The sequence below is a fragment of the Betta splendens genome, chromosome 4 (genome assembly GCF_900634795.4).
Source record: "Betta splendens chromosome 4, fBetSpl5.4, whole genome shotgun sequence".
Taxonomy (NCBI): Eukaryota; Metazoa; Chordata; class Actinopteri; order Anabantiformes; family Osphronemidae; genus Betta; species Betta splendens.
Window position 1 is genome coordinate 15,018,428 of NC_040884.2, and position 22,170 is coordinate 15,040,597.

The window sequence follows — 22,170 nt, forward strand, 5'->3', positions numbered from 1 at the left end:
ATAATTCTTTTCTGTTACCTTTACATCTTTTCACATCAACAGGCTATAAGAGACTCGCATAAGTTTCCCCCTGCAGCCTCTGAGTCTAAGGAGAATGTAGTATAGTACTTTAGAGACATGTCTGTCCAGTGAGGACAGTGAGGGAGCTGAATTATTTCTTATTTTCTGAAATTCATCTGTTGCTAAAGGGAATTAAGTTAGGCTTTAACTGTGTCTGATTTTAATGAGAGATTGATTCTTTTGAAATATTGCTGAATTGCAGTTTATGTGACAACAGATGATAGAGATTAAGTCGTGAATGTATTCTGGACTCTGTGTAATCCTTTTTTTCAAGTGGGTGGTGCATCAAGACATTAGAAATGATTTCAGTCGTCTGAGTGCCGAGGACTTTATAGTCTGCTTGTGTGAATTTCAATCATCCCTGTGTTTTCTGTGGGGATTTCATTAGTAGCTCCTCCAGGTTTCGTTGAGACAACTCAAAGGCTCGACTAAACTCATTGTGCATAAAGGATTTTGATGGTTATTCCTCTTTTATGGCTTATTTTTTAATTCTCTCTCCTTGTCCCTGTCCTCGACGCCTCCCTCCCCCGTAACTCCCCGTGTTCCCCCCTCCCACGCCCCCTGCAGGTGACATCCAATCGCGTGGCCCAGCAGCAACAGTCCCAACCCGGGGCCGGGCCAGGTGAGAACTTGTCTTTCCTTCCCCCTCCTCCTCCCGGTATCTCGTGGAGGTTTTTTATAATAGATTAGCCTGACGTATTGCAGCACGGGGTGCTGTGGAGACGCAGAAATGACATTTGGAGACACTGACGGACATGCACAGGAATCAGAATAATAGGGTTTCTAGTCTTCAGTGCCTGTAGTATGTAGGATTGTCTCTTGTTAGCTCTTCTCCACCATAATTTATAAACCAACTAAGTTAAATTCAGTTTCTGGAGCGTATTTGGTTTGGTCAAGTATGTGACATATGTCTACATGTCGTACTGATCCCAGACTACATTTGAGGCTCTGTCTCTGCGTCTGTTCGTGCATCCAGACCATCCTTCCTGGCTTTAATAGGTTTACCTCTCTTGGCCTGCTCTCTAGGTATCTACTACTCCAGCTCCACGTTGCCTGCTCAGCGCGTCAGTTCCCCGCTTTCGGGAGGAGGAGGAGGGGGCTCCGGGTCTGGTTCTCCTAGCAAGCTTCAACGCCTGGGCTCAGCCTCCGACGCCTCGGGCTACTCTTCCACTCAGCGCCTGCCTTCCTCCTCCTCGTCTCCCAACAAACAGTCTCCGGCTAATCGACTGGCCAAGTCGTACAGGTACAGCGCTAGCAACCGTGACGAAGATGGAGTTTAATGAATTGCTGTTGATGCTGATGTTTAAAAAAACGCCCCATTTAATAGAAAAAGTCAAATTACAGTATGTTACTTTGCCCATTTGCCCCTTTAGTACCACAGTTCCTGTGACGACAGCAGGAGGGGGGCGGTCTCCTCTGAGGGTGGCATCTCCACCCAACTCTACAGCAGGAGGGGGAGGGGCCAGCGCATCATCGTCCCCTCTTCACCAGGTATTAAAGATCCTTGGGAAGGAAATGCATGAGTTCAAATAAGAACCTTTATTATTAGACAGATGCCCTCAAAAGTACATAATAGTAATATAATATAAGGCGCTGCAATGAATGCAACCAAGGCAACTTCAGTACTTCCACGTAGCCTGTTATGAATTATGAGGAAGTGACACGACGACTCCGGTGCAGGCAGATACATTTTATTTACAGCATTATGAATACTTACAGAACACCTCTATGCGTCTGTGAAGCCTATTTAGTAGCATTGGTTGGGTGTTTGTCATCATAGAGTGAGTTATTGCACAGGCTAGATTTAGAAAAGCTATTTGGCAGCAGCCACACGCACAATATGCTACATAGTCATACTATTAATCATGCTATTGACCGATGCCATGAGGCTGACTTCGAAAGACTATATAGAGCCTATATATACTGCTTTAGAGCAAGTCACGCACAGTAGTTAAATAAAATCTACAAAATGCCTGAGTCGGAATAACTTATTTTTTTCCCATTCACAAGCCCGTTTCACAACTTGCTTCGCGTTTGGACATAGACACCAAAGTCTTGCTCCATCTGAAGCACAGCATTCAAATGCATCGAACGTGTCAGCTGCTGCGTGTGCGTCTGCCAGCGCGCTCTAATGGCACATTCCAATTGTCTTTGCAGATGAGTTCCGGCATAGGGAGCTATGCCACACTGTCTCCCAAACGGCTGGCAGCTCATCACGCTTCTGACCAGTACAAAATCTCCCACGAGCTCTACGCTACTGCTACACTTCAGAGGCCTGGCAGCCTGGCAGGTGGGACTTCACACACTCATGCAATTTCACATTAACATAGACACGGACCCAAATGGGTTTTCAAACCGGCTGTGCGAGCGGCACAGGGCGACGTGGGAATCTGGGCTTTGGTTCTACACACTTCCAGGGTGTCAGAGCATCTTTGTCTGGGAGCTGAATGTGTCTGAATGACGCTGGTCGTGGTACAAGCAACATTCAGGCTGCATGGGCTACTTAATGGATTTTTCTCTTGACAACTTGAAATTGAGTTGGCTGAATGTCAGCCCACAATGAATGTGTTGCACCAGCTGTTTATCGTCCGCAGCGGTTCAGTATAAAACTTGACTTGACGTTGGCTGTTTGTCCCTGTTGGATATAAAAACGGCACTTAGTCCACGGATTCAAGAATGTTAAGCCGACACGGTTTGTTTTGTTAACGCTCCACAAGATTCTAGGCCTTTTAGGATTTTTAGGATAGCAAATATGAAATGAAAAAAAATATATTTTTCATTGTCATGTGTCACTGAATGGACAGTTTTGGCTTTGAACTCCGGCAAAACCCAAATCAAATGCTTTGTTACCGAGTCCTTTGCCACTGATTGAGCGATTTCACTTTTCATGCAACATGAATGAAATATTCAACAAGATATGTAACAGGAAACCAGGCAGCGGCGTTTCGAAACTCCCGAGTAGGTTTAATTGATCAGCGCTTTAAACTCGGAGCTGCACTGATGAAGAACATCACCTTCATGCTTTACCCCGAGGACATAGCTGTGATCTTGAAGCCGTGCCCGGGGTTTCATCTCTCCTGAAGACTTTCAATGAAGGAGGGTTAAAAAAGGGAAAGGGCTGCGCACAAATCAACTTCAATGGGGAGAAGATCTCAGCCTGTCAAAGCAATTAGCTGACCGGGTCAGTCGGACTGTAGCGCGCTGGGGCTGGCTGTGTCAGGTCAATTGAAGCACGGCGACATTTGCATTCAGATAGACTGTACAGTAACTCCGGTGCTCATCATAATTCCGAGGAATGGACAATTCGACTGCCGCTTTGCTTATTCCCAGTCGGGGGAAAGAAGCGTCCCATGTTTATCCGGGTAGTCTCCTTGAGAGTGACTTAGCAGCTCTGCAGAACCTGCTCCACATTGGAGGTAAGCTAGGTAAAACTGAAGCCACCTAAAAAAGGCATTCCCTGAGTGATGCAGTCCTACGAATGCAATAAAACCACACAGCAAACAGTGTAGTGTGATGTTCAGATGAGATTAATGATCAGTAGCTTTTAGTTAACAGAAATAATTAAACCCTATTAGTCAGTAGTTGATATTGGAGCCTAATATACAGCAGTGATCCCTCAGATGAGTTCTGATTTGTCTTCTTCCCATTTATTTGTATCAGAGGATCGACTCACGGGAGCACATTTGATCTTTTTACATTTTGTCGTCGTTAAATAATGCGCTGAGTGGCGCTTTAGGAAGGACGCCTTTCTCCTGGTCTCTCCTCCTCGCATCATTCTGTCCTCTTCTCTTAAAGTCCCCCCCTCGCTCTGAAAGAAGGAGGTCAGCGCCTCCACGAGCGCACATTTCAGAGTCAAGAAGAAAGAAGACATAAAACTGAATCGCGGAATCATAAAAATGGAGTAAGACGATGAAGAGAGATGCAGAGAGAGAGAGATGAGTAATGCTGTTAATGGGCGCCTCTAATTAGCATTGCTTCACGCATATTATGGCTGCCTCTGTCTCATTCTTGCCTCTGTTTCCCTCTTATCGTCTCCCAAATTCACCTTGTTTGAGCTTATCTCAATGGATGTCGTAAGGCATTGCACGAAACGCCCAACAAACCGGCCCCTGACCAGCGGTGCAGGAGGCGCGCTCGCACCCACCTGATCTGTCTTTTTGCTCTGTTTTATTGGACAGTTGGGACAAGACACAAAGCGACTGTATGTACAGTACAGTACAGTACATATGACCTTACTGACACAGCTGTGAGCCTCACTCATACTCATAGCTGGTGTGTTTTCAGGGGAAGACCCCCGCCTCACATTTGTTCGGCCGCGTAATGAACAAATCCCTGCTGTCAGTGTCTTCCTTGCCCCGTGTCTGCAGGACTCCTGCTAAAAACAGCGCCTTTAAAAAAAAAAGAAATATAGACTCTTTTGCTGCTCTTCTGTTTTGTGTTTGTCTGCTTCTTCCATCGTCGGGCTCTTCTATCGTCTCCTATTATTTGTCCCTATTTTCAAACATCTCTATCCTCGCTCTCGTCCTCTGTGGTTTTCATTCTCATATTTCCCCCCTTGCTGTCTGCAGCTTATCGTCCCTTCCTCCTTTCACATCCTTCTGTATCACCTTTCCGACCTCTTTCATCCCCCTCACATCTTCCTTTTTTCTCTTCCTCTCTCTTATCCAGGCTCTCGTGGATCCTACAGTAGTCAGCACAGTCAGGAGCCCCTTCGGCCCTTGGGGTCCCCAGAGCAGCACATCGATCCCATCTATGAAGAACGTGTCTACCACAACAAAGGCCCCATGAGGAGCCTTAGCCAGAGCCAGGGGCCGGACACGGGCCCTTATCGCAACAACACCGGTAAGACCCTCGCTGTTTCTGTGATTCTTTCATGTCATATTTCAGTACATGTGTTGAATTGTATATATAACTGAGTAGTAACGCTCATACTGTGAAGGTTTCTTTTCACCTGCCGTCTGACAGAGATATTATGCTTCTAAAATGTTTTGAGGTATGTTTTTCTTAAATAGACATACAGTAGTTCATTACTTACTGTTTATGAACTTTTTTTTTTATTATTGGAATGAAACATCGTCACAACCCCACAGTCTGACGCCCACGTTCTCCCCCACCCCCTCTATTTTTAATAGGGCCTCATTGAGCTTATCTCAGTGTGGGTTTAGGTGCTCCGCGTTAATCCCATTACCGTATCGCGCTCACGCTGAAACACCCAAGTCCGTCACGCCACGTTCGCAGCTCCCTCGATGCCATTAACGGCCCAGCCTTAATAGCTATCATTAGCATTTGGGTCAGAATCATAGCGGTAAATATGTCACTCTAGACCAGAGCGGCTGATGATCACGTTGGACTCAGTTGAAAGGAAGGAGAAGTGGCTCTAAAAGGCTTTGAACGCGCGTGCCACAGGTCCGACACAGCGACGCGAGTTAATTCAGAAGCTGAGCTTCAGACGTGCGGGGAGCGGAGACGCCGCTATCTATAATTTACTGCGCCGCGTATTTGCAGCTTCAATAGATGAGTATAAGAAAACTCACAAAGGAAATTTGCACTGCAGCTACAAAAATCAATAGACTGTGGATTAGACTGTGTACATTTAATTGCAACGCTCGAGGTTTACAATACGCTGCTGGTAAGACGCGGCGTTTTAATAGATTACCTCATCTCGTTTGGAGCTCCGTCCTCCGGCGCCGCGGCGGCCCAGGCGCCGTCCGCCCCCCCCCGCTGTGCTTGGCCACGCCCCCTCACCGGTAAATCAACGGCCACAGGGGTGATCGGCGCCTTTGTTCTCGCGCCGCGACAAGTGGAGCTGTCTAGCGACGACTCGCACCGCACAGAGCGTTAGCACCAAATCAGCTGATAAAGGCTGTGCTGACATGGTGAGCAGCGAGTCATTAATTATGTCATAGCGCCTTTTCTTGGCAATGGCAGCATCACATTAGTGGTTCATTAAGCCGCCATGGATCAATGTAATTAATGCTATAAGTCATTCCTTTGATGCAAGAGAAGGAGATATTTGCGTGAGGCCTTTGCACCAAAATCGCAAAGCTGTAGTGTATGAGTGAATTTTAACGTGTGTGTGTGTTAACTTGTACATATAAACCTGTGGAAATCAAAGGCAAGGACACCAGCCTATTATATATGAAGAGTGGGTTATAATCAAAATTAAAAATGAGGTCTCGGCAGCTAATTGTAAGTATATTTAATATTGATGACTTGCTACTGTAGCTAGTGATCTTTCCACCAGTAATGAAGTGGTTCATTGTTGCAGTTCCTGCATGAACACACGCACTTTGATCACGTCCTCTGACCATTAGCGTCTTAATTGGAATGACATTAACACGCGTCATCTTCCGCTTGGGCTGTTGTGTGATTGCGCTGGAAATCGGCGCAAACTTTGCTGCACCACATGCAGACATTTGGCGGCTCGAGTTACTTGCTAACGTGATTAAATGAATGCGCTTGTCCACTGCCCTCGTTGCCTTTTCGTGTCTTTCAGGCTTTGTTTTCTGACCCAGTTTAGGCCAGAGGAGAAACAGGACACCATGCTCTTTTACTTCCATCCACAAAACCTCCATCCACTGCTATAGAAGGAAACCATCCAAGTCTCAGAATGTAGCCTGAGGTTTTACAGTTTTGCACTTTACTCTTACAAATTTCGAACACCTGCCTCTTCAGTTTTCCTGAGCGCTGCATTCACACCAAAGCTGTGAAGCCGCCACTTAACATCTGCTCCTGCATGTCCGACGCAGCAGCTCCACGCATGCGAGCCCTCTCTCCCTCGTCTTCCTCCCGTTCCCCATCACGTGCGTGCGTTTATGCATAAACCAGTGTTACCGTGTTCGTGTGCAGGCATTGACGTGCGCCGTTTCATTCTTGGATTAAACCAGGCCAGCGCCCCAGAGGACTGCAGGTTAATGTGGCCTATTTCAAGTGATTATTCCTGCATGGTCACAGCATCTCGGGCGCACGCATGCATCCGCACTCTGGTGCCGATAAGGAAAAAAGCCCCAGGATGTGGTTTACACATTTGTTTATTCCCCTAAAAACGCACGTGTTTATAAAAATAACCAACGCTGCATCGCTTTGCTTGCTCCTAGTCTTGACATCATTCTCACTCTCCTCATCCTCCCTCTGTTTATGCTTCGTATTATTCTCTCACATATATTTTGGCTCTTCTACTAATTGAGAGGACACAACTCGCGCTCTTCCTTCCTGTGACCTCCTCTCCTTGTTCTTTCTTTTCCTCCTTTCTGGCTCTGCTTCCTTTTCTTTTAGTCTTCGTGCCTCCATTCTAACGTCATGGAAGCTATCTCGGCCTGTATTAATGGCTCTGACCACTGGGAAAAAAGCACCAGCTTTAAATGGATGTGGCACCTTTTCTTTTTAATAGCTGAACATCAGGCCTGCGCGCTGCTAAAGTGCCAGTGGTGAGAATGGCTGGATTCACTGCCGTGGCTATTTGTCAGGTGCATCTCGTAGCCACTTGAACTACTGCTGCTGATAAGGGGAAGTCGTGTAGTTTAACATTGCTCCCTGCTGTATCTTTAAAGGCGACAGACTCGCGGTCCTGGACAGTCACTAAGCCAAAGCACTGTAATATTTCCTTAGCCATTAACAGAACCATAAACCAAATGTTGTATGGAGAGACAGGAAAGTGCATTTTGTGGCGCACACACATTATACAAGTGTTTCTACCTTATCACCTGCCAACAGGCAGCTCCATGGACAGTGCTTCATTCTGTATACTCTCACTGTAAAAGCACAATTTCTGGCTTTCGAAGCTTAGCTGAAGAGCTATTCTTAGGTGTGTATGACAATTTGTTGTCATTGAGAGGGGAGATAATTATTCATTATTAATAATAATCTTTTTTGCAGGTCTTTTGTTTTAACATACACGCTTTGTCAAAAAGGTTTCTCCAATTCAATTGTTTCCAGTTCCCAGGACAACGGGTCAACGCTGTTACATAAGTGCCAGGGTTTGTGTGCTTCTCTGTGCGCGTTATTACTGTGTTTCAAAACAGTGGGATTACTAATGCTTGAGGTTGCAGCTTCATAACACTTGTCCTTGTGACCTTTGCATTCATATGCATGGTTAAAAGGGGAGAGAGACAGTTTAGCATCAAACCATTAAACCGGTTGGCTTTCTCCTTTAAATCTGCTGCGTTCCGTCCGTAATGAGAGCTGACTTCCTAATGAGGGGGACAGAACCGAGAGAGAGAAAGCGATGAAAGGGAGGAAAGCAAGGCCAAGAGAGGAGGAAGGAACGGGCGAAGCCACAAGAACTCCAGGGATACAGCACTTACTGTGCGTCAGAGGAGGAAAAGTTCACAGCACCTTGACTAAAGAAAGTGAAATGATAAAAAGGAAAGAGCGGCTTTCATTGGATGTGTATCCTCCAGTGTCCAGATGTGGCTTATAATACTAATCATCTGTGACTTTGGTCTTTGGCTGTGTGTAATATGTGACATGTAGCTTTGGTTCAAATCCTATTATTTAATTTGATGTTTACCTCTATTGTAGTAATTAAATTAAATAAAATTGAATTAGCATTACAAACATTACTATTCAACCTACTGGACAAGAGCTTGGTTGATAATATGTGCGAGTTACAGTATATTGTTCAGTGTTTACAGGGAGTTTCTGCTGAAGCCTCAGAAACGTTTAATTACTAGCTCAAAGCATCTGACTTACTCTACAGATCAGCAAAAATGCTTTCCCTCTGTGAAACCATATGGCATTTGCTAAGTCACCTCCCTGTTGCAACACATACACTGTGAAATAAGTAAACTAACGAATGCATACAAAAAATAGTATATGGGCAATGCACACGCACGCACACACACACACACACACACACAGACACACACGATCGCATGAACAAATATGAGTAATCAGGACAAAAGCAGCATTTCTCCAAAAAACACACAATTTAAAACATGTTTGGTCATTGAACCATTCACTGTACATCAACGCATAGAGTGTATTGCCTCATGATCACGTGCCACCTGCAACAAGGGAAGGTGAAAAGTAGCATTAGATGTATCACACCACACATGGATCACACCTGCAGTAACTGTGTGCCTTATATAAATGCAGCACCGCCTTATGACTTTCCATGTCCTCCCGCAGCATGAACATTTAGCAGCAGCCACTGGCCTTGAGCCCCTGATGTGTCCAAGTGGACCTCGTGTCTTCACTCACAGAAACGAGTGTCCTACAGCCTCCACACGTTAAACGGTGTTTACGTGAGACTGGACGTGGCAAAAACGGGACACTTTGTATTTGTGTCCACGTGTGCGCGCGTGTCCTCCGGCTCAGGGATACAAGGGAGGTGTGTGTTGTGCACGAGGGAGAAACTCCTTCTATGTTTGGCCACGCGTCCAAGTGAGTGTGTGTGCGTGTGTGTGTGTGTGTGTGTGTGTGTGTGTGTGTGTGTGTGTGTGTGTGTGTGTGTGTGTGTGTGTGCTTGCGTGCATGCGTGCGTGCGTGCGTGCGTGCGTGCGTGTGTGTGTGATCTTCGTCAGTAGCTGCTGTAGGCAAGGTTGTTTGTGTCCGCTGTTGCACAATCTTAGGGCGTCAGAAAGATGTGTGACATGCACGCGTGTTTAGTCCATGTCAATCACTTGCATATTTAGAAGTCGGCATTTGTGTGTGTGTGTGTGTGTGTGTGTGTGTGTGTGTGTGTGTGTGTGTGTGTGTGTGTGTGTGTGTGTGTAGGAGAGCGATAGAGACTGTACTGAGGGGTTTTGTGTAATCGTGCTGAGCGCTGAAGCGTGTCGAGAGAAAGGACATGTCCTCCGCTCTAATCACATAGTCTACTACAACCACAATGGAGCGAGCGAGGGAGACAGAGGCCTGCGAGGGAGGAGAAGGGGGAGAAAAGCATGAAACGAATGGATGGGGGAGACGGAGGGGGGAGCCGAGAGTGGGGGAAACTTCAAGTGTGTTCGGAAAGAGACGGGTGAGGAAAAAGATTGATGGAGGTATGGAGAGAAAGAGACAGATCAAGAGGGAGACAGAAATATAAGAAGCGGAGAAAAGGGCAGGGGAATCGTGGGAAAAAAAGGCACTGACAATGACAGAGGAGGATTGAAAGAAATAGAGGCAGAGATGAAAGAATGACAAAGGAGGACGGTTTGATCCCCGTCTAGCTTTTTCTCTCCCTCCCTTTCTGTTTTTCTTTGTCCCCCCCCCCCCCCCCCCCACACACACACACTCCCCCCTCCCCCTCCCAATCTCAGCAGCCCGCAGAAAAAGTCAGGCCCGCCGACCCCTCGCACCGGCTGGCTAATTGCGGAGGTATCACTGTGTCAAATGACTAATAGAGTTTCCCTTCCCATCACTAATCTGCCAGCAGGAGCACAGCCGCGATTTGTTTACTCTGCGCCGAAGCAAGGGAATACAAAGACACACCCGCCCTTTTATTTCCTCCCAAACACAATTTCACACCGCCAGAGCGCCCGGGTGCTTGAAGTGTTAGTGGAGCGTGCGTGAGTGCGTGTTCGCATGCATGCGTCGCATTTCATGACCTGTTTAATATTCATGAGCCAGCGTAACACGTTTGGCTGCTGCTCATACTCAGGGACATCCTCGCATATAGGCTTCAAATAGATTTGATCTTAAAGCTAAATTCATTAAATTGCGTTTTGGAAGGAATTAAGGGGAAATGGAGTGTTGTCTCTCAGCCGGTCGGGCCTGCTGTTTAGCCCCGCCTCCGCTGAAGGCTGGAGTGCAGGTTATAATTGCAAAGTCCCAGAACGGCCCGCTGCAGAACCGAGCCTGAAGAAGTAGCATCATTTAGCATAGAGCGCTAACAGCTAACGGTGGGCAGGAGACAGAGATACGGTTTCTAAAAATTGAGCAATGATCAACGGTTGTCGTAAAAGTTTGCTTCTCATGTCCAGTAGATAGTCATGCATGCACACACAAACAGGCACCACCACCCGGCAAAGGTCAGGTCATCAGTCAGTCCACTGCAGGAGCCAATGATGAGTTCTGTGGGGCTCCATTTACTTAAGGCAGGAGAAGATTGATCCGTCTGTCCCTGTCCAATCACTGGGCTCTAGCAGCGCCGGCTATAACAGTGATTTGACATGTCAGGTTTTCTTTTTGTTTTTCCCTTTTCTCTGCTCCTCATCTATCGCCACTTAGCGGCACCCCATCTGGGTGTCAAGTCCCTCGACACCGGTGGCGTTAGTGTAAAGCTCCAGCTGCTAATGAGACGTTGAGACGAGACAGACGCAGCACCGACAGCGTTTAAAGAAAAAGACCCAGATTTGCTTCTGATGGGAGTTACTCTGCTTCATTACCCTCCTGTACCCACTGCTGGATGTGGTTCTTGTTCCCTTCGCTCATTGCTCCTCCGTCGCCGCCTGATTCTTCGGGTCGTCGAACGTCGAAATACGTCATGGGCACCGCACGGGCTTGGGTTTGTCACTGTCTGTGTGGCTGGCAGAGGATTTTTGTTAACCTGATTGCAGTTAGGAAATATGAATATGCTAATGTGGTTACATCATCCAAAAGGTTCCGTGTGCCTCTGGTGGGCCGACTAATGGAGTTTACCAGAGTTGATGTGAAGAATTTAAATAAGAGCTTTGGCAAATGATTGTCAAGGATTGGTCGTACTAAGTAACTGCGGCAAATCACATGTGTTTCAGTGTGTGTGTGTGTGTGTGTGTGTGTGTGTGTGTGGGAGTATGAAATTGAGATAAGAGGGTTGTGAAGGTCAAGTAAATGCCACCACTCAAGACAGCACTAAAGAGCAAGTTTGTTGGTCACATAACAATGAGACGCCCGAGCTCGGCTCACACTCACAGCCTCATCGGCCGAGTGCAGCGTTTATGTAACGCATAAACATGTGTTTATGTTCGTTCCACCTTGTACATGCGTGTGAACTGCTCTAGAGGGCGAACCTGTGACTCTGCTGTGTTCCTGTTTGTGGATACGGACACCTCTAACGACTAATTCTCTTTGAAATAGGAGCCTTGTTGGCCTGCGTTAAAGCCCAAGTCAATCACAAAAGCATATACATATTGATTTCAAGGCTGTGATTTATGAAGAATTCATTTACGGGGCTTTCTCGCTCGCGTGTAAGTGTGCTGGCCGCGTGCACACACACCTCCTGCCTCAGTGTTTTTTACAGCCGGAGGAGCGCGGCCCCCAGACTCACATTAACACCTTGATATATCTGTGACACACAGCTTCCGGCACAACGGGGAGGGACGGCGGCAGCTTCTGTGGCCCTGCAGGCTCCTATCATCCCTGGGCAAATCCCCCTTCAATTTCCATGACACTCTAAAGAGAGGCAGCTCCGTGTTGCTCATTGTTTTTACGACTTTATGCGTGCGCTTTCTCTTTATTGCTCGCAAGGCAAATATCTCATTCAGAAAAACAACATCGGTACGGTTTCTATGCTGATCGGCCTGCAGCGGTTTACTCAGTAGAACGACTACTGTACAAGCAGTACAGTAAAGGTCATGTTAATGTATGCAGCTATGAAACGTGTACAGCCTCAAATTTGGGTCAAGGTCATTAATATGATCTCAAAGTTGTGTTCACGAAACTTTTGTCCATATTTCTCTCTTTTTTCTCTTCAATCCTTCCCTCTGTCGAACATTGGTCCTTGTTAATCCTGGGCATGTGGCCAATATTTATCCATCCAACGCACCTTCGTCTTCTACTCTCTATCCTCTTGTCTCCATCCTCCTCCGCCCTGCAGACCTCACCCAGCGTTTCCATGACCAGGTCCTAAGTTATGTCCTCTGTCCCTACTTTCCTGCCCTAGCTCCTTCCTCCCCCGGTGTCGACTCCACCCCTTTGCAGCGCACAGGGAGCCACGGCGCGGGCACGGGGAACTACGGGCGCGGCGGGACCAACAACTACGCCACCGTGGGGCCGGGCTACACCTCGGGCGGCGGTGGCGGAGGGGGAGACGTGTACGGCTCGGATCCGTACGTGGCCGACCCCTACCGCACCCTGCAGTACTGCCCTTCGGTGGTGGAGTCGCCCTACAGCAAGTCGGGACCGGCGCTGCCGCCTGAGGGCACCCTGCAGCGGTCCCCTTCCATCGACTCTATCCAGAAAGACCCCAGGTAGGACGTGTGGGGTGTGCGGTACCTTTTGTGTGCGCATGAGTTAGATTGTCTAGAAAACACTGCAAAAGTATTAGCACTTGGGGCTTCTCAGAAGTTTACCCCAGTGACAAACATTCCATTTATCGTCTAACTAAACAGCGGACTGTTTACCTGTCAAAGTAAGATACCGGAGATGAGCATTTGCACACGCTTCCTTGGTTTATTCGCCTAATTGGTGGATTAAGTCACATTGCTGTGGGACAAAAGTTGAGCCAGGTTCCTATTTCTCGTTTGAGCCCTCTGTGCCCGCTGCTAATGCTCCATTACTGCCAGCAGCACTAGTCCTACAGTACTTAGCGCCACTGCATATGTGTGAGGAAATACCAGCTAATAGAGGACGGACTCACTGCAGTCACACACCAGTCCTCTTTTTTTGTCTCCTTTAGTGACATGCTGTGTGTAAGCGAGTCCTACAGAGCTGTGATCACTTCCATCCTCTTGTCTCTGCAATTAAGCAAAGCTCCCTCTCTCCTCTTTCCTTATATATATTTCACAGGATTCTTGATGTATAATTCCTTTAATTTTAGAGGCGTGCATGGATCAAGTCCCAGCAGCAGCTGTCAATCATGGGAGAGAGAGGCAAAAGAGAGTTACGGAGACAGAAAGAATCACAGATAGAGAGAGAGACTGTGGAAAAGATGAAAAGAGGGAGGATGGGAGGGAATTATTTAAAAACAATGGCAAAGAAAGAGAAGAGCATAATAAGAATGACATGCACAGTCAGATGATGGCAGACTCCTCAAGGCTCCTCTGGGGTGAACTATCACGCTGATAATGATGCCATGGTGGTTTAGTATTAATGTAGTCTCACTGACTGGCTCAAGACTTCGTGTTCCACACAAACACAAATCGGTTTTCTCAGTGGAAAATAAAAATTATAGTTTTCATTTACTTTGTAAATTATATTGAATATTTAGTCAGTTTATACTTTAAATGTTTAGTTTAGACAGATATTGACAAAAAAGTTGTTACTTTCCTAAAACCATCAATCATTTGTTTTCAGATTCAGAGTAAATTTGTGAAGCTTTTGTTGTTTTTATACACAGCAAGTTCTGTCTGGACCCAGCAAAGAGAAGAAAACACAGTAATTCACTACGTGTTGTGTTTTCCGGAAGGTGTATCCAGCCACTTTTATGACAAAGGAGCATTAGTCACACAGCAGCATAGGTCCCAACAGTAAGTAGAAATGGTTTTCTCCGAGAGCGAGGGAGCAGAGAGTGAGTGTGGGTCACGGAGATGAGGGGCTTCCTGCCGACTGCAGCAGCACACGCTAATGTTTACCGTCGCTATCGGTGCGAAAGGAGGAAACGACGGCGCTGCGCAGTGAAACAAAACCTTGTCACCCACATTAGAAAGCCTCCATTTCAACGCTTGTTAAAGGATGATCCCCTAATTTACAAATCTATTAATTTAGCAGAGCAACACGGAAATCAGCCTTAAAAGGTTTGCTGCATTTACTGTCTAATCTGCTTAGACGACGACAGTGGGAGGAATGTCAGAATGAAACGCTGTTCCCATACACCGGGCCGGATCCTCATTGTCCATAGCACAGCCAGACTTCCTTCGCATGGTTTTGTCATGTGATATTCATAGTGCAGTTGCATTATGATGTCTTTTCATTTGTGGGAGCATGGGGTCTGGAAGCTGTACTGTAGGTTGACAAAACATGTTCAGTGGCTCCGTTTACATATTCTCATTACATTTAGACATATCTACATCACCCACATAGTGGTTGTTGATTTGATTTAATGACTTTACAATTACGATCCTATTTTATGCAATAAAGCCAATAAAACCCCAAACTTCTGAGCAGCTAATAAAGTAACACACTAGATTTGTCGTAGTTCCCGTTTAGGCTTGCTGAGTTTAACAAAGTCTTTTTTAATGACAATGTATAAGGTTTTCAGTGCTCTAACTCCTCTAACATCCAAACTGCTGTGCCTGTTGGTGTAAACATCACTTAGTCGCAGTCCGCCAAGAACTCCAGCTCATTAAGTTTCTCAGATTGGCAAAGTGAATAAAACCTGTAAAAACTCTGCAGTTTATATTAGTTAGTTCAGAGCCCAGAGAACAGGGCCCAAAGGCCAAAACTCAGTCAATATTTGACTACGACTACAAAAATGGCAAATAAAAAAAACTTCTGCTTTTCTGCCAATTTAAACTTTACAGTGACAAGATGCTAATTTAAAATAAAGCTACAGTAGTTTGCCAATTTATTTCCAGACTTTTCAAAGCAATCATTTCCGTGAAGCTGCACTGAAATAGAATCAACTTGCTAATGAATAATTTTGATGTTGCTACATACAGTTCATGTAACGCTACGTCTCCTAGACGTCACTGAACTGGAGCTGTGTGTTACATTTCTCTTTGCCGTGAGGTTAAATAGCCTCCTACTCAAACTTCACTCTCCCTCACGCTGTAATTGGATCTCGCTGTGCTAACATGAAGTGCTAAATGAGTTAGCAGCTATTAGAGACAAGGAAACCGTCTGAGTGAAGGCAGAGGTTACGTCTGTGTGAGTTAGTGTATGTAAAGGAGAGTGTGTGTGTGGATGTGTGTGTGTTGGTTTAAATGTGTCCTTATATTCTAGGCCTAATGTGTATTTGTGCTGGTAGTGTGTGTGTGTGTGTGTGTGTGTGTGTGTGTGTGTGTGTGTGTGTGTGTGTGTGTGTGTGTGTGTGTGTGTGTGTGTGTGTGTGTGTGTGTGTGTGTGTGTGTGTGTGTGTGTGTAGCCAGTAACTCAATTCAAGGCCATTACAGTTGCAGACAAGTGAGTGCACAAAGAGAAGTGGGTGGAAAATAAAGGGAGCGAGGGAATTTGGTAGAAAAGGGAGAAAATGGAGGCTGGTAGACAAATGATGATCAACGTGGAGCAAGGTGAGTAAATAGAAAACAGAAATGTGGAGAAAATCCACTGATGTTAAACGTTGTCCTTTATTGTTCGGTTCTTTCACCCTTGCACTGTGTTAAAGTCAATGTTAAAAATGCTGTATTTAGAAATCTAGAGAAGAAACTTTTGAACACAGACCTGCAGAAGGAAGAAAGAAAGAAACAAATAAACAAAGGAGGCAAAACAACAACGGGACAATGAACGTGATCAGAGGGAAGAAGTGAATAAAAGAAGAACAGAGAGACCTTTGTTTACAGACATACAGTAAGTGGGACCCTGATACATGATACATGGTTGGATTATGGGAGACAAACATTACTGTAAAACGTCTCAGGGCTGGGAGACAAGGAGAATAGGGTGATAGGGGTTATAGGTAATGTTACAAAACACAAGAAAAACAAAATAACAAACGTGGTAACATTGTGTTAAAAATGGAAGAAGTGCTTCAGCTGTGAAAGTGTGTTTGACTGAGGAAACATCAGTTAAAGTTAACGTTTTACATTTAGGTGAAACGCTGACTAAACCCATACGGAAACCTGCCAGAACGATTCCCGGTTCCATGCGGTTCAGGCCACAACAGTGCAACAATAGATGTAAACACACATTGCTTAGGTAACAGTAAAATGAATACCTCCATGCCTCTATTATTTGTTAGATACAATAGAGCTGCTGACATGAAATTGCTATTTACAGTACCTTGGTACGATGTGATCTGCTGTGACATGTCATTGTCACCGCTCGCTATTTATTGTCGGCGTTTGTTGACTCACAGCCCGAATGCAGCACATCTATTTATTTTCCAGCGGTTACTCTGAATGGCTCGGCCGCCGTGTGCTTGTGCGCCTCTGACATGTGATAGGAAACAGATCATATAATATGAGCCTTACAGTCTAAAGGTATGTGTACGTGTGTGCAAGCCTGGCATTGCTGTGACAACAGAAAACGCAACGTGTGCGTCGCTTTAATTGAAGTGGTCGCACTGGAGAAGGGTTGGGTTTGAACATTCAGGACCCTGGACAGTGGCGCAGAAATTAGTTGGGCTTGGAAAGGATCAGCACCACGGACAGAGACAGTCTTTCACTGCTGGTACTTCAGTACAGCCCTAAAACCAGTGCTGCTACTGCACCAGTCAGTTTGTGTATTACACAATACAGAATCAAATTATTCACCTTCCCAGCTCACCAGCGTAGATTTTAAATATAAAACCCACCCATACTGTTCTCTCTTGACTTGGGTTGTGAAGGACTGAGTTGTTGTTCATACTGTAGATTTCTGTCTAGACCCTGATTTTTACACATTGCTGTGGAAACACACATTTTTAAATTATTTATTGCGATTCAACCATGCTTAGGAAATAGTGGATGTCAGTATTATTTCATTGCGGTCTATGCATCATACTGTATGTGGATGTGAAGGGCACAACATTGGAAAAATGATGAACTTATCATAGCAGAAGGGGAACTCAAATATTTAACCCTGCCATGAATTGACCAAGTGACACGAAGGGGGAGGGCCTGTTGGAACTTTTTCTTTATTAATCTTGGTTCTACATCACAAAGGGGGGAAAGAGGAAAAAGGAAGTGGCAATAAGAGAGAGATAAAGTGAGGCAACAGGGAACGTGGTTAGGACTGAGTGACTCTGCGAGAGAGAGGGCAGCGAGGGTGGGAATGGCACCGTCACAGGGTGAGCAAGGGGCTTAACGAAAGAAAAAGGAAGGAAGGAAGAAAGAGAGACAGATCGAGGAAAGAGGACACACTCTATTGGCTCTCAGCACGGCCCAGGGGTAATTTCCTCTCCACATGAGAAATGCATGCTGGGATATGGAATCACCTCCAAGGGAGGGTAATGATGCATTGCCAGAACCTTGGCCCTGAGGCACAGCTGTGTGTGTGTGTGTGTGTGTGTGTGTGTGTGTGTGTGTGTGTGTGTGTGTGTGTGTGTGTGTGTGTGTGTGTGTGTGTGTGTGCCCTGGCCATCATCCCTGCCTGTTCTGGGTAAATTGCCCATTGTGGTTATTTTGCTTTTCTGCGGTGGCCTATCTGTTTGTGTGTGTGTGTGTGTGTGTGTGTGTGTGTGTGTGTGTGTGTGTGTGTGTGTGTGTGTGTGTGTGTGTGTGCGTGTGCGTGCGTGTGCGTGTGTGACCTTGGGATGATAATAGGCCTGTGCTTCTGCTTTCTTCTCTGCTACAGTGAGCTTCATCCTGACTCGGAGGCCTGGGAGATGGAGGGATAGATCAAAGGGAAGGAGACTGATAAATATAATTTGGTGACTGCTGGGCAGCCACACAGATACATACTTACAGTGTACACAACATTTAACCTTCTTGATAAATGGGACAAGATGACACAGTGTCATTTAGATTTAACCAAAAGTTCGTTCTTGCATATGTGTGTACACTTTTCTAATGTGCAGTCTCTAATGGATCGTGTCTACTCTTTTGATCCAGTCATTGCATTAATCTTCCTTATGTTAATTACTGCCACTAACACTGCTTTGTTTAACTTTCATCCAGCCTTTTAAACACCTCCACAGGCTCATCGGCAAAGCAAACTAATCCATAGACTCGGAAGAAGCGTTAATATTATGTGATGTCTCGATTGCACACAATTACCAAAAGTGTAGTTTTCTTATTACATTAGCGATGCGTTCCCGCTCCTCCTCCCACCTCCTCTGGGCCTCTCCATCTTCTGATACCGGTGGCATTTGGGAGGGATTATGGGAAAATGTCACCCCAGCAGAATGACTGTATATCTCGCCTCCTCCCCATGCCTCACTTCACCTCTCCTCTAGCTCATACTTGACAGCGCAGCCTGATTATACTGTACTGTTATCCATGCAGCTAATGGCTCACCCATGGAAACAAGTCGCAGATTTACTGTCACATTTATTACATGTGGAGCAATTAATCTTCACACGGTCGCATTTTTGCTAGAAAATCACCTTTATGTATGACGTTAAGTGAAGTTGACACATATTAGACATTGATTTTATTTATTATTAGTATTTCATAGGACATTCTATGAGTATTTGCATCTCTTTGTCTCTAAGTACCACTCAGCGTGACTATGCTGTGTAACTGCCCTAATGGGACTGTGCCACTAAGATTTTATTTGGCCTCGGATGTCGGCGCAGTCTTGCGTGAAGTCAGCACTATCAAAGAACAGAGGGCTGTGTGTTGTCTTTAATTAAGGCTTTCATTCAATCCACGAAGACATTAATGTCAAGTAGCTGTTCATTTTCCGTCCTGCTGCCGTTGCCGCACGTGGCTCACTCTTCCTGCAGAAGTTAAGGTCAGTGAGTTGTATTCCTCTTGTGCAGAAGAGGGATTTTGACCTTTCAGCTGAGTTGCTTGCGGAAAATCAAGCACCGGGTGCTTGTTATTGGACCCAGCGGGTCTCGGTAAACATAAGAGAACCTAAATAAAGCTGAAGGAGGAAGAACAGGGGTGCAGGACGTGGGGGAGAAGGAAGCAGATGAATGAATGAAGGGGACAGGGGAAAAAAAAAGTTTGATTACAAATGTTACTGTAAGAAGACAGAAAATGCACAGATTGACTTGTGCTGTAAATCCCAACACCTACAGTACAGTACAGGTATTTACGTTTTGCTTACACACCAATTTCTCATGAAAGATAGAGAGGCAGCCGCTCACCGGACAAAAAATGACAGTCGAGTGAGTCGTTGCTCTCCTTTCGCCTGAGCTCCAACTTTGCATCTCCGCTTAGGAGGAGGACCTCTCACATAACACTTTGACACGTTTGACACGCAGCCCTTAAATCCTCCACTGAGGCCCTTAAAAAGCAATGTCGCTGTCAATATTGCACCGGGACAGAGAGTGGGAAAGCATATATTGAAGGAAAGTCCACAAACTCCGTGAGCCGTATTCAAACCGGCGAGATCACGAGAGCATTAAACCCGATACCATCCGGCCGAGTGGGCCGGCGCCGGAGAAAGCCCAGAAGCAGGCTGCTGAGCAGGGGGTCACTGCTTTAGTCCCCGGCCTGTCAGAATACATCTGGATGGGGAGGCATGAACCTCCTTCATGAGCAGCCATTACAGTAGTGCCTGTGAGGCCCCTTACTCCCCACCTGTTCCTTTGAAGCTGCTTGTGAGCTGCAGTTTCACTTCTCGTAGCAAGAAATGTTCATCCTATTGGAGTTTGTGGCTCAACAGTGATGATAGGTTGGACATTCATCATTCCTCATCATTCATGTTTTTGTGCAGGACTTCGCGTACGTGAGCCGTTGGAGGGGGGTGTCGGTGTGCGTTGGGGGGAGCGCACGTGCGTGGGCGCATGTTGCAGGAAAAGCAGCTCGCGCAGCCCCGCGCTTCTCCCCCGGGTGCGGTTTGCAGCCTTTGTTTATTTATCCGAACCACTTCACTGATTCTGAAACTCCGTTTAATAATGTCAAGGCCACGTTACGACTAACTGTCATTCAGAGAAACAAAGGAAGTCTAATTAGCTTAGTTATCGTACGTTTGGCATCGCCGGAAAATGAACAAAGCCACGAGGAGTCTTGAGTGAAAATGCCCTATTTTGGTCCCTTTCTTTTGAGCTGTATGTATCTCTTGGTTAATTGTTTCTCGCTGCCACAGTGCTGTCAACCAGGCTCAAGCTGCGCAGTCGTTTCATTCCTATCCCATCGTGGCTTTTGCTCTCATGTCAGCAATCGTTTCTTACAAGGATGGGTGAACATGTGGAAAATAAAAGTTCTCTTATCAAATTAAACCACTTTGGAGGACGCAGCCATGTGTGTCATTGAAATGTTGCTCCGTGAATCCCAGGCAGCAAATAAACTCCGACCTCAGATCGAGCTGATTAAAAATGGTGAAATGTAAAAGATCGTAGCTGTCAGGGAGGAAGGAGCTGGTCTTTGTGCCGCCGAGTATCGGCTCCTGAAAGATCAAGTTCTCAGTGAATGCAGTGTGAACATGTTCAGCACTTTGTTTATATTAGATGACTCTGGACTCTGTTCATATTTGATCAGCACCATCTTCTTACCCTTTATGTCATCATCTTCATAGTCTGCACCCTCATCAGCATGTCCTTTTGTATTACCCTGCGACGCTTTCTCACCCAGTTCTGCACCTCTTTGCTGCATTCTTGCCCCAATGTGAACTGATGAGAATAGCAGGAGCTAATCACTGGCTTATTAGTTTTTCCTCATTCATGTTTCACCTTACTGACGCACAGCACGTAGGACTATAATAGATATACCGTGGGGAGTCTAGTCACCTCAGTGTGATTTATCAGGTAACTTTATATTAAAGATTAAAACCATCTAATATCGCAACAAAGGTGAAACATGAAGCATGAAGGCAGCACACCTGCAGCTGCAACTCTTGAGCTGAACACTCGCTACGGCTGTGATTATAAATGGGAATTCATCAAGACGCGGAAGGTGACAGACTGGCTACAGGCGCCGTTGGATCAGAACAGCAACAGGTTAGAAGAAGGCAGGTTAACAGGGCTGGATTTACTGGACGAGCGAGATTTAATGGCCGTTTAGGTCCGGAAGTGTTTTTAAATTGCAGCTCAGATGCTGTAATGGGCATCTGTGTCCAGTGGTCATTTGTGCTACAGCCCACCCACTATCACAGATACAGTAAATACAGACAAACACTGATTAATTATTTTATATCCTCTTGTGACAAATTGTGTGAAGATGGTGCTAAGTGGTGTCAAAGTGAGATAAGAGCAATCACACGTGTGTGTGTGTGTGTGTGTGTGTGTGTGTGTGTGTGTGTGTGTGTGTGTGTGTGTGTGTGTGTGTGTTTGTGTGTGTGTGTGTGTGTGTGTGTGTGTGTGTGTGTGTGTGTGTGTGTGTGTGTGTGTGTGTGTTTGTGTGTGTGTGTGTGTGTGTGTGTGTGTGTGTGTGTGTGTGTGTGTGTGTGTCTGGTATATGTCCATTACACCGTCAGCACATTAGGAACATTCTCCACCAAATATTTTTCCCATCGACTGCCTTTTTACGACAAAGTGTATAAAAAACAAACAAACAAAAAAACAAATTGTGCATAAAGGAACACGAAATAACACATGCAGTGAGGGAGAGAGAGAGAAATGGAAACAAGGTCAGTGAAAAA

General features: G+C 45.9%; 1 protein-coding gene across 9 annotated transcripts in view; it reads left to right on the top strand.

Moving 5' to 3' along the window:
- The window catches only part of ctnnd2a (catenin (cadherin-associated protein), delta 2a), a 163,143-nt gene that overhangs the window by 83,617 nt on the left and 57,356 nt on the right, over positions 1-22,170 (top strand). For 7 of the 9 annotated variants that reach the window (XM_055508339.1, XM_055508337.1, XM_055508342.1 and 4 more), the window contains exons 7-12: positions 628-682; positions 1,087-1,303; positions 1,434-1,551; positions 2,218-2,350; positions 4,729-4,902; positions 12,779-13,151. In XM_055508339.1, coding sequence (XP_055364314.1) covers positions 628-682; positions 1,087-1,303; positions 1,434-1,551; positions 2,218-2,350; positions 4,729-4,902; positions 12,779-13,151 — 1,070 coding nt within the window. The remainder of the gene's footprint in view (positions 1-627; positions 683-1,086; positions 1,304-1,433; positions 1,552-2,217; positions 2,351-4,728; positions 4,903-12,778; positions 13,152-22,170) is intronic. The other 2 variants (XM_055508340.1, XM_055508341.1) reach the window with 1 other exon arrangement.